The 13,074-nt window shown below is 54.0% G+C and overlaps 1 protein-coding gene across 1 annotated transcript in view; it reads right to left on the bottom strand.

The window, feature by feature from the left end:
* Positions 1-13,074, bottom strand: part of naaladl1 (N-acetylated alpha-linked acidic dipeptidase like 1) — a 62,362-nt gene that overhangs the window by 4,700 nt on the left and 44,588 nt on the right. The window contains exons 11-17 of the mRNA XM_067975747.1: positions 10,886-10,971; positions 9,349-9,412; positions 6,319-6,386; positions 5,287-5,378; positions 2,462-2,552; positions 1,613-1,694; positions 302-475 (exon numbers count right to left, since the gene is read on the bottom strand). Coding sequence (XP_067831848.1) covers positions 302-475; positions 1,613-1,694; positions 2,462-2,552; positions 5,287-5,378; positions 6,319-6,386; positions 9,349-9,412; positions 10,886-10,971 — 657 coding nt within the window. The remainder of the gene's footprint in view (positions 1-301; positions 476-1,612; positions 1,695-2,461; positions 2,553-5,286; positions 5,379-6,318; positions 6,387-9,348; positions 9,413-10,885; positions 10,972-13,074) is intronic.

Here is a 13,074-nt window from a genome sequence, read left to right as displayed (position 1 = left end):
GATACCCGGGAGTGAGTTACAGGCTGGAATCTAATCGAGGAGTTCGGGGGGGTTTATATATAGAATAACAGATACCCGGGAGTGAGTTACAGGCTGGAATCTAATCGAGGGGTTCGGGGGGTTTATATATAGAATAACAGATACCCGGGAGTGAGTTACAGGCTGGAATCTCATCGAGGGGTTTTGTGAGGGGGAGAGCCCGCGGGGGAGGGGGTTGCTGTGGACTTTCGATGACCGCCCCGGTCGAGCAGCCGCCGATGCCCGGACGGTTCCCGACTGTGCCCGTTACCCGTGCTCTCACCCAGAGAGATGTTTTGCTTGTTGAGTTCGGCGGCGAACTCTTTCTGTGCCGTGCGGTAGAGCTGATCGATGGCCTCGGTGTAGTCGCTGGCGTTGAAGGGGAGGAGGGCGCTGTCGGCTAGACGTAGCAGCACGTTCCCGGCCGTCCTGCCCACCGTCTGGTGGCTGGTGAACCCTGGAGGGTGGAACGCGAGGCGGGTGGTGAGGCAGGGCGGTAACCCGCGGGCGCAGAGGGCGAGGGGGCAAAGCGCGTGGGTATTCCCAGGCCTCTTGGCCGCACTGAGGCTCTTGCCGGGAGACTAGGCCTCGGGTGCGCGGCTCCAGACGGGCATTTTGCCGCCACAGGCCGCGTCTACGATGGATCGCTGCAGAAAGCCGTTTGGTGGACGATTACGGACCCCACACACCTCACAGATCATAGACTGCCTTTAACTCCCATTTCCACAGCGCCTTTCATGAGCTTGTGTGGGATTCTCAAGTGCGTCAACTGGGTTTGGCCCAGAGCGATGGGTTGCCTTGGTTACAAGAGCTTGTTTAGGGGAAAACAATGAAAGACTTGCATTTATATAGCGCCTTTCACAACCTCAGGACGTCCCAAAGCGCTTTACAGCCAATGAAATACTTTTGAAGTGTAGTCGCTGTTGTGATGTAGGCAACGCAGCAGCCAATTTGCGCACAGCAAGATCCCACAAATAGCAACGTGATAATGACCAGATAATCTGTTTTTTTAGTGATGTTGGTTGAGGGATAAATATCGGCCCAGGACACCGGGGAGAACTCCCCCCCTGCTCTTCTTCCAATAGTGGCCGTGGGATCTTTTACATCCACCCGAGAGGGGCAGACGGGGCCTCGGTTTAGCGTCTCGTCCGAAAGACGGCACCTCCGACAGTGCTGCTGTGGAGAGTGTTGGTCCCATTGTGTTGCCTGTTTGAGAGGGTGGGTGAGTGGGCAAAGCATCTTTTGGTGATGTAAAGTAGTGATTTCCGGGAAGTGTAAGTGCGCAATCCGTTGATCCCTTAATGCTGACTAGGCCCCTGGGAATCCCAAATTCTTCACCCTAGGGTGGCGTTCCATGCCCCCACCAACAGGGAGGGTGGGCATGATGCCCCGGCCTGCTGAAACCAGCCCCCGCTACGCAAGAATGGGCTGCGATCATCTTGTTCTGTGGCAGCTGCCCCGACAGTAATGCTGAGATCAGGGAGTGACTGCCCTGGGAATCACAAGCATATTCCCCCCCCCCTCCCCCTCCCTCACGCTGCCTGCCCTGGGGGCATAGGGTGGCAGAGTTAGCGCCAGTGCTAACTGCACGTACCTGGGTCGATGAAGCGGGAGGCATAATCGAAGGTGTCGTAGGCTGTGTGGTAAGCAGGATAGATCCGAGCTTTCGTTTTTGACTTGGGAGGAGAGAGGAGAGAACAAAGTTGAGTGAAATCCATTCCCCTGTACACACGCACAAACACACACAGAAACATGCACAGAAACACATACACGCATGCACACACGCACAAAAACACATACACACACGCATAAAACACAGATACACACATGCACACACAAACACAGACACACGTGCGCACACACAAACAGACACACATGCACACACAAAAACACACACACGTGCACACACAAAAACACAGACACACACATGTGCGCGCACACAAACACAGACACACGTGCACACACAAAAAAACAGACACAAACACAAAAAAACAGACACAAACACACAAAAACACAGACACACGTGCACACACAAAAACACAGACACACACACAGAAACACACACAAAAACACGTGGACACACAATGAAACACAAGCCAACACCGACACCAACACACAGTACCAGCTCCCCACACCACATGATCAAGTTATAGTGGCACCAATACCGTCACCAGTCTGCAGCGACACACCGTGTCTCACGAAGACACGACATCGCACCAACACACTGCGTCTCAAGACACGGCGTCGCACCAACACACCGCGTCTCACCAACTCACGATATTGCACCAACACACAACCTCACACCAACACACACTGCATCTCACCATACACATCGCCCCAACACACGCCGCACCTGAGCCAAGTTGAACAGTGCCCACCCACTGCCCTGGGACTGCCCTGTCTCACACCGAGGGGCAGAGAGAAACAAAAGACCTGAGCTTACCCTGTCGTACGTGTACGCAATGTCCATGGAGCTGATCCCCAGGTAATGGAAGAAGGGCGCATAGTCACTGCCCGCTCCCAGGGTGCCCATGCTGGGAAAAAGCAGATAATATCTTAGAAATACTCCGAGCTCTGCCTAGCATTGCACCTCATTCCCGTGGCTCTCGCCTGCTCCGCAGACAATGCCTCCTGCGGGTGTGTGGGGCCCATGGGTGCTGACCACCCTCTGGGGCCTCTGCTCATCTGTAAGCCCAGGCAGTGAGTGTTAGCAGGCTATTTGACCATGGGGGGAGCATCACACCTGACCCTGTTTGCGCCCATTCCCGCAGGGGTCGCTGGACAGTGACCAGGAGCTGGAACCCGACCTGATTCTTCCTCCTCTCTAACCCCCGGGGCACTAGGGTCAATCGTACAGCGCCAACCTCTGCCGCCCTCCATCTTTGTACCCGCGCTGGACCGAGGCGCCTGCCCACTGGTCCATCGAGGGAGTGGTCCACTCTCCTACGCTGCTCCCAGTCCTGGCGGGACTGCAATCCGAGCATCAGCTGGCCACGTCCACAAGCACCCTTCTGATCCTGAAGCTGATCGGGAATTCCCTCTGGGAGCCTCCCGATCGGCCGACACAGCTTCAGCGGGAACCCCCAATTCACGGCGTGAACGGGAACTGCGCCCAGCTCCAACTCTTTGCTAAATGGTTAACGAGGCGATGACCTTCTAAACCTTAGCCGGGAGATTGTCCTATCTGCGTACGCAGGAGATGGGGTGGGAGGGCTGTCTTGGAGTCAACATGAAGCCAAAGGAGGATGGTCACCAGCTGGTCAGGTTTCAGCCGTGACTCAGTTGGTAGCCCCCCCCCCCGCCGCCGCTGAGGTTTGAGAGAGAGAGGGATGGAGTCGGTGGCTAGGTAACAGAGTTTGTGGCGGGGACCGAAGACGATGGCTGATGTCAGTAATTCAGCACGTAGAGAATCGTGCATCCGACAAACCGTGACGTTTGCCTCTCGTATCTTACAGTCACAAGAATACAGGGTATAAAGACGACAACAGGTCAGAGGCTGGGTATTCTGCAGCGAGTGACTCATCTCCTGACTCCCCAAAGCCTTTCCACCATCTACAAGGCAAGAGTCAGGAGTGTGATGGAATACTCTCCACTTGCCTGGATGAGTGCAGCTCCAACAACACTCCAGAAGCTCGACACCATCCAGGACAAAGCAGCCTGCTCGATTGGCACCCCATCCACCACCCTAAACATTCACTCCCTTCACCACCGGCGTACTGTGGCTGCAGTGTGTACCATCCACAGGATGCACTGCAGCAACTCGCCAAGGCTTCTTCGACAGCACCTCCCAAACCCGCGACCTCTACCACCTAGAAGGACAAGAGCAGCAGACACATGGGAACAACACCACCTGCACGTTCCCCTCCAAGTCACACACCATCCCGACTTGGAAATATATCGCCGTTCCTTCATTGTCGCTGGGTCAAAATCCTGGAACTCCCTTCCTAACAGCACTGTGGGAGAACCTTCACCACACGGACTGCAGCGGTTCAAGAAGGCGGCTCACCACCACCTTCTCAAGGGGCAACTAGGGATGGGCAATAAATGCCGGCCTCGCCAGCGACGCCCACATCCCGAGAATGAATTTTAAGAAGGTTCTAAGTAAACCACAGACTGTGGCAGGCTCAGGTAACACCCAGTCTCCCTGCACCAGCTCACCCACTGTGACCCTGCAACAAACCCTAATATTACAGTCGTAAATCTGCTCACACATCAGTGCTCCCTTGGTGTTGCTCACAGTGTGTCGGAGGATACGGTGGAGCTACGATGCCAACTAGTGGCCACAACCCCGCAATTACAGCCTCATTGTTTACATAGGGGTTCCCCTTGATAACCAGTAACATAGGCATAACATAACATAAGTGTTGACGTTAAAAAGTGTGACCAGACTTCGGGACACCGGGAAGTGAGGCTTGTGGACAGGAAATGTACACATAGGTATGTTTTTTGATATAATACTTGTTGATCTCCCCTGTCATTGCACACAGTCAAAATCAAGTGTTCTGTTGATCTGGGGCTAAAGGGGGCTACTTGTACCAAGGCATGCAAAGGTAATTCTGTCCCCATTTTTAATTATTCTTCGCTTTTACAAGCAGAGAAGGTGGAGCATAGGAGTTGAGAGCTAAATTATGAGGACAGGTTGCAGAGACAGGGCGTGTATTCCCTTGAGTATAGAAGATTAAGGGGTGATCTAATAAAGATGTTTAAGATGATTAAAGGATTTGATAGGGCCGATAGAGAGAAACTTTCCTCTGGTGGGGGGAGTCCAGAACAAGGGGGCATAACCTTAAAATTAGAGCGAGGCCGTTCAGGGGTGATGTCAGGAAGCACTTCCTGACACAAAGGGGAGTGGGAATCTGGAACTCTCTCCCCCAAAAAGCTGTCGAGCCTGGGAGGTGGTGGGGGCGGTCAACTGAAACGTCAAAACTGAGATTGATCGATTTTTGTTGGGTGAGGGTATTAATGGTTGCAGAACCAAGGGGGGTAAATGGAGTTAAGATACACATCAGCCATGATCTAACTGAATGGCGGAACAGTCTTGAGAGGCTGAATGGCCTCCTCCTGTTCCTGTGTTCCTAGGAGCCAGGAGACCTAAACAGAGGCAAAGCAGCGCCACCACTGGTGGGCGGGTGTAATTACAACGTGACATGTTTACATAGGCATTTCCCATTCTAAATGTGGACATGGGAATTTATCAACGGGAAAAGTTGTGTGTTAGATTTTTTAATACATTACAGATAGAGATTAGGTATCAAGGAGAGAGCTTACTTTGGGATGGCACCATGGAGAGGGCTGGTCCGATTCGAATGCTTCATCCAGTTGTCATAGACAGACAGATCTCGGTGTCCTGGCGTTGAGACCTAGAACCCAGGAGACACGGTCGGTAAAAGGGCCAGGCATGGTTTTAGCACAAGGCAATGCTTTAGAAATGCAGTCTCCACGGCAACATTCATTGCATTTGGGGGAGTCCAAAACTGGGGGCCGTAAATATAAGATGGTCGCCAATAGATCCAATAAGAAATTCCTTTACCTGGAGAGTAGTGAGAATGTGGAACCACATAGAATCTTACAGTGCAGAAGAAGGCCTTTCGGCCCATCATGCCTGTGCCGGCTCTTTTGAAAGAGCTGTCCAATTAGTCCCCACTCCCCCCTGCTCTTTCCCCGTAACCATGCAAATTTTGTCCACTTCAAGTATTTATCCATTTCCCTACTGAATCTGCTTCCACCGCCCTTTCAGGCAGCGCATTCCAGATCATCACAACTCGCTGCGTAAAAACAATTCTCCTCATCTCACCCCCTCTGGTTCTTTTGCCAATTACCTTAAATCTCTGTGTCCTCTGGTTACCGACCCTCCTGCCGCTGGAAACAGTTTCTCTCTATCTACTCTATCAAAACCCCTCATAGTTGAGGCGAATAGAATAGATGCATTTAAGGGAAAGCTGGATAAACATGAGGGAGAAAGGAATAGAAGGATATGCTGATAGGGTGAGATGAAGTAGGGAGGGAGGAGGCTCGTGTGGAGCATAAACACCGGCATGGACCAGTTGGGCCGAATGGCCTGTTTCTGTGCTGTACATTCTATGTAATTCTATGTAAATTATATGTAAATTATGTGTAATTCTATGTAAATCTATGTAAATTATATGTAAATTCTATGTAAATCTTTCTACGTAAATTCTATGTAATGACATCAGGTCAAAGGGGGCGGGACCTCACATTCGGCATTGGGTCCTGTTCAGATCGTCCACCAAGTGCCCGATTGGCGGCATGTTTTACAGGCAGGGATTGGGCTATCCTTACCTGCCGGGCTGCGTCGAACACCACGCTCTGCACCGCCGGTGATCCCAAGGCCCTCAGGGTGGCGTTGGCTGTAACCGTCAGAAAGAGAGAGAGAGTGGTCATAAAAGGCCCGTTATCCTGACCCCAACACCCTACCCATGTCATCCTGTGGCACCATACCTCAAACAGAACCATAATGTCCTCTGGAGATTGAGAGAGAGATGATGTGAGTGAGTGAGAGAGAGAAATAGGGAGCGAGAGAGATAGAGGGAAGAGAGATACATAGAGACACAGAGAAAGAGAGAGAGAGAGAGACAATGGGAGAGTGAGAAAGAGTGGGAGAGAGAGGGGGAGACAATGGGGGAGAGAGTGAGAGAGAGAGAAATAGATAGGGGGAGAGAGAGAGAGGGAGACAGACAGAGAGATAGGGGAGAGAGACACAGACACAGAGAGAGAGAGACAATGGGAGAGTAAGAGAGAGTTGGGGGAGAGAGACAGAGAGATGGGGGAGAGAGAGAGACACACAGACACAGAGAGAGACAGTGGGAGAGAGAGAGAGAGAGAGTTGGGGGGAGAGAGATACACAGACGCAGAGAGAGAGAGACAATGGGAGAGTGAGAGAGAGTTGGGGGAAGAGAGACAGAGAGAGAGTGTTGGGGGAGAGAGACACACAAACGCAGAGAGAGACAGTGAGAGAGTGGGAGACAGAGAGAGAGTGTTGGGGGAGAGAGACACACAAACGCAGAGAGAGACAGTGAGAGAGTGGGAGAGAGAGAGAGAGAGTTGGGGGGAGAGAGATACACAAACGCAGAGAGAGAGAGACAGTGAGAGAGTGGGAGAGAGAGAGAGACAATGGGAGAGAGAGTGAGAGAGAGAGTTGGGGGAGAGAGTCAGAGAGATGGGGGAGGGAGAGAGACACTGACACAGAGAGAGGGAGCGAGACAGTGGGAGGGAGAGAGAGAGTTAGGGGAGAGAGAGAGAGAGACAGAGAGATGGGTGAGAGACAGACAGATAGAGAGAGGGAGAGAGAAAGAGAGTTAGAGAGAATGGGGGAGAGAGAGAGAAAGGGTGAGAGAGACAGTGGGAGAGGGAGAGAGCGAGGGAGAGAGAGACACACACAGACAGACAGAGAAAGAGAAACTGTGAGAAAGAGTGACAAAGAAAGATAGTGATAGAGAGAAAGTGAGAGAGGGACAGAGAGAAAAAGAGAGATGGAGAGAAAGAGATAGGGAGGCAGACAAAAAATGTAGAGATGGGTATAGAAAGAGGGGAGCACAGAGGGAGAGAGAAAAAAAGAAAGACTTGTATTTATATAGCGCCTTTCATGACTTTAGGACGTCCCAAAGCGCTTTACAGCCAATTATGTATTTTTGAAGTGTCGTCACTGTTGTAATGTAGGAAACACAGCAACCAATTTGTGCACAGCAAGATCCCACAAACAGCAACGTGATAATGAGCAGATCATCTGTTTTTTTAGTGATGTTGGTTGAGGGATAAATATTGGCCGCAGGACACCGGGGAGAACTCCCCCCTGCTCTTCTTCCAATAGTGGCCGTGGGATCTTTTACATCCATCTGAGAGGGGCAGACGGGGCCTCGGTTTAACGTCTCATCCGAAAGACGGCACCTCCGACAGTGCGGCACTCCCTCAGTACTGGAACTGGGAGTGTCGGCCTGGATTATGGGGCTCAAGTCTCTGGAGTGGGGCTCGAACCCACGACCTTCTGACTTGGCGGGGGGGGGGGGGGAAGAGAGAGAGAGACCCACTGAGCCACAGCTGACAAGGGGAAAGATAGAGAGAGAGCAAAACATCAAGATAAAGAGAGAAACAGAGAGATAGGCAGAATGTGAGAGAGACCAAGTGAAAGAGAGAGGGGAAAAATGAGATAGGGAGAGAGACACAGACAAATAGTCAGAGACAGATAGATGAGAAAGAAAGAGAGAGTAAGAGAGAGAGAGAGAGAGGCAGGGAGAAACGGGGAGAAAACAACAGAAAGATGGGGAGCGAGACAGCAACTGAGAGAATGTGGGAGACAGAGAGAAACACAAATAGAAACACGGAAAATGAGAAAGAGAGAAATAGAGAGGGGCAACAGAGAGAGAGGGAGAGAGAGAAAAGGAGAGAGAGAGACAGACTGAGATAGACAGACAGAGAAAGAGAGAGAGACAGAGAGAGAGGGAGAGAGGAGAGAGACAGACAGAGAAACAGAGAGAGAGAGAAACAGTGAGTGAGACAGAGACAGAGTGAGAGAGAAGGACAGAGAGAGAGAGACAGACAGAGTGAGAGAGACAGAGAGAGAGCAGGAGAGAGAGACAGAGAGAGAGAAGGAGAGACAGAGAGAGAGAAGGAGAGAGACAGAGACAGAGAGAGAGAAGGAGAGAGACAGAGAGAGAGAAGGAGAGAGACAGAGAGCGGGAGAGAGAGACAGAGAGAGAGAGACAGTGAGTGAGACAGAGACAGACAGAGAGAGTGAGAAAGTGAGTGAGACAGAGAGACAGAGAGAGAGGAGAGAGACAGAGAGAGAGACAGACAGACAGACAGAGGGAGAGAGGCAGAGAGAGAGAGACAGTGAGTGAAACAGAGACAGTCAGACAGAGAGAGAGGAGAGACAGACAGACAGACAGAGAAAGGGAGAGAGAGACAGAAAGAGGGAGAGAGAGAAAAAGACAGAGCAACCGATAGAGAGATAGTAGAAGCAGAGAGACAGAGAGAGACACATAGACAGTAGAAGAGAGAGACAAAGAGAGGGGAACAGAGAGAGAGAGAGAGAGACAGAGGCACCGAGAGAGAGAGAGAGAATCATAGAAGTTTACAACATGGAAACAGGCCCTTCGGCCCAACATGTCCATGTCGCCCAGTTTATACCACTAAGGTAGTCCCAGTTGCCTGCACTTGGCCCATATCCCTCTATACCCATCTTACCCATGTAACTGTCAGAGAGAGAGAGAGACAGAGGCACCAAGAGAGAGACAGAGAGAGAGACAGAGAGAGAGAGACAGAGCATAACAGAGAAGACACACACACACATGGGCAGTCGAAGCCGTCACTTACCAAACACAGCAATATCCACATTGATGTATCCCACAGTTCTCTCAATCAGCTTTTTGTAGTACTCCTGGATAAGGGGCAGAACTCAACGTGAAATCAGGTCAACAGGCCCCGCCCCCAAACAGCCCCACCCCAAACAGCCCCACCCCAAACAGGCCCCGCCCCCAAACAGCCCCACCCCAAACAGGCCCCGCCCCCAAACAGCCCCACCCCAAACAGGCCCCGCCCCCAAACAGGCCCCACCACAAACAGCCCCACCCCAAACAGGCCCCACCCCCAAACAGCCCCACCCCAAACAGCCCCACCCCAAACAGGCCCCGCCCCCAAACAGCCCCACCCCAAACAGCCCCACCCCCAAACAGCCCCACCCCAAACAGCCCCACCCCCAAACAGCCCCACCCCAAACAGGCCCCGCCCCCAAACAGGCCCCACCCCCAAACAGGCCCCGCCTCCAAACAGGCTTCACTCCCAAACAGCCCCACCCCAAACAGACCCTGCCCCAAACAGGCCTCTCCCCAATCAGGCCCCGCCCCCAAACAGTCCTCTCTCCAAACAGGCCCCGCCCCAAACAGGCTTCACCCCCAAAACAAGCCCCGCCCCCAAAACAGGCCCCGCCCCCAAACGGGCCTCGCCCCCAAATGGGCCTCTCCCCCGAACATCCCCTCAAGCAGCTGTCCGGTTACCTTAGGCATTGATTGACTGGGTGTATGTGTGACTCAGGGTCTGCCTGATAAAGGAGGAGATCCCTCAGTCACTGATCCCAGTGGATCCCAGGCTCCCACTGCCCCTCAGTCAACCCATGGAGTCTGTCAAGGGCTGGGCAGGCCGAGCTTCCTCGACACAACCTCAGGCGGGCAACCACTGGAGCAGAAATCACCGGCATTCAATGTAAACCCCGCACTGCGTTGCTACGATAACAAGTCTCTCACACACAAGGAAAGAACTCCCATTTCTACAGCACCTTTCACAACCTCAGGACGTCCCAAAGCGCTTTACAGCCAATGAAGTACTTTTGAAGTGTAGTCACTGCTGTAATGTAGGAAACGTGGCAGCCAATTTGTGCAAAGCTGTCACCCGTGGCTCATTGGGTGTCTCTCTCGCCTCAGAGTCAGAAGGTCGTGGGTTCGAGCCCCACTCCAGAGACTCGAGCCCCATAATCGAGGCCGACACTCCCAATGCCGGTACTGAGGGAGTGCTGCACTGTCGGAGGTGCCGTCTCTCGGATGGGACGTTAAACCGAGGCCCCGTCTGCCCCTCTCAGGTGGACGTAAAAGATCCCACGGCCGCTACTGGAAGAAGAGCAGGGGGGAGTTCTCCCCGGTGTCCTGGGGCCAATATTTATCCCTCAACCAACATCACTAAAAAAACAGATGATCTGGTCATTATCACATTGCTGTTTGTGGGATCTTGCTGTGCGCAAATTGGCTGCCACAATTACTAAACCGTACGATTGGCCGTATTACCACAATTGATTCCTGCTAGTGGGTGTTCTGTACGCTGGCTGATTGTGGGGAGGGGGAGGGGATTGCCTCCATCTTACCTCCGTCCATTCTGTGGAGCCAATTAGGCCGAACTCCTCTGCGCCCCAGCTACCAAAGATTATCGAGCGTCGTGGCCGCCATTTTCCTACAAAACAACAACTTGCATTTATACAGCGTCTTTAACGTAGTAAAACGTCCCAAGGTGCTTCACAGGAGCGTAAATCAGGCAAAATTTGACACCGAGCCACATAAGGAGATATTAGGACAGGTGACCAAAAGCTTGGTCAAAGAGGTGGGTTTTAAGGAGCGTCTTAAAGGAGGAGAGAGAGGCGGAGAGGTTTAGGGAGGGAATTCCAGAGCTTAGGGCCCAGGCAGCTGAAGGCACGGCCGCCAATGGGGGAGCGATTAAAATCGGGGATGGACAAGAGGCCAGAATTGGAGGAACGCAGAGATCTCGGAGGGTTGTAGGGGCCGGAGGAGGTTACAGAGATAGGGCGGGGGGGGCGAGGGCCATGGAGGGATTTGAAAACAAGGATGAGAATTTTAAAATCGAGGCGTTCCCTGACCGGGAGCCGATGTAGGTCAGCGAGCACAGGGGGTGATGGGTGAACGGGACTCGGTGCGAGTTTTGGATGAGTTCAAGTTCAGGGAGGGTGGAAGGTGGGAGGCCGGCCGGGAGAGCATTGGAATAGTCGAGTCTGGACTGGACTGAAACAGTGTGACACGTTAATTATCCTGAGCGGAGAGAGGGAGCGGCGGGCAGCTGGGTCAGGGAGAGCTAGAAAACGGGAAATTGCCAATTTTGTGGGGGGGGGGGGGTGGAGACAGAGAAGAGGGAGGCGATCTTCAGCAAAGAGGGAGGCGGCTGTGACAAGAAGTTTCTGTCGTTGGTTTTACCCGTCCACTTTCCAAGACCGAGGCGGCGGCTTCTCCCGGGCTCTGAGAGAGCAGGCGGAGACGTCTTGGTTAGAGAAACAAAGGGGGATCATTTTAACCAAACTCACCGGGCGGGAATCCCACGGGATCGGGTGGAACGATGGTTTTACCCCCTCGTCTAATATTGGTCTCCGGTGACTGATATCGGGCGGGACGTGAAACCAGCCGGATGGTCAGTTTCCCCATGGGCGGATTAGGTAAAAATTGCTCCCCCCCCCGCCCCCCCGCCGAGGTTTTTTTTCATTAGAGGACTGATGAAGTTAAGGATGCGTTGACCCTGGGCTGGATTATGTTGGATTGCCCAGACCCAGATGTCGTTTATTCAGGGTCCCCACCGATACCCCAATATAGAGTAATGCCTGATTCGCCACGTTACCAAGGTGTCGCCAGGAGAGTCTGGACCCAGCCTTTGGCTCAGTGCTTTGCATTCCCCAGAAGGTGCAGGGTTCGAACCCCGCTCCAGACAGTCCCGGGGAGTGGAGACCCGAGCTCCAGACTGTCCCGGGGAGTGGAGACCCGAGCTCCAGACAGTCCCGGGGAGTGGAGACCCGAGCTCCAGACAGTCCCAGGGAGTGGAGACCCGAGCTCCAGACAGCCCCGGGGAGTGGAGACCCGAGCTCCAGACGGTCCCGGGGAGCGGAGACCGGAGCTCCAGACGGTCCCGGGGAGCGGAGACCGGAGCTCCAGACAGTCCCGGGGAGTGGAGACCCGAGCTCCAGACAGTCCCGGGGAGTGGAGACCCGAGCTCCAGACAGTCCCGGGGAGCGGAGACCCGAGCTCCAGACAGTCCCGGGGAGTGGAGACCCGAGCTCCAGACGGTCCCGGGGAGTGGAGACCGGAGCTCCAGACTGTCCCGGGGAGCGGAGAGCCGAGCTCCAGACGGTCCCGGGGAGTGGAGACTGGAGCTCCAGACTGTCCCGGGGAGTGGAGACCGGAGCTCCAGACGGTCCCGGGGAGCGGAGACCGGAGCTCCAGACCGTCCCGGGGAGCGGAGACCGGAGCTCCAGACGGTCCCGGGGAGCGGAGACCCGAGCTCCAGACTGTCCCGGGGAGCGGAGACCCGAGCTCCAGACGGTCCCGGGGAGCGGAGACCGGAGCTCCAGACGGTCCCGGGGAGCGGAGACCGGAGCTCCAGACGGTCCCGGGGAGCGGAGACCGGAGCTCCAGACGGTCCCGGGGAGCGGAGACCGGAGCTCCAGACGGTCCCGGGGAGCGGAGACCGGAGCTCCAGACGGTCCCGGGGAGCGGAGACCGGAGCTCCAGACGGTCCCGGGGAGCGGAGACCGGAGCTCCAGACTGTCCCGGGGAGCGG

This window comes from Heptranchias perlo, chromosome 43 (genome assembly GCF_035084215.1).
Source record: "Heptranchias perlo isolate sHepPer1 chromosome 43, sHepPer1.hap1, whole genome shotgun sequence".
NCBI classification, from domain to species: domain Eukaryota; kingdom Metazoa; phylum Chordata; class Chondrichthyes; order Hexanchiformes; family Hexanchidae; genus Heptranchias; species Heptranchias perlo.
Note: the sequence above shows the minus strand (reverse complement) of the source record. Positions and strands in the feature narration are given on the sequence as shown.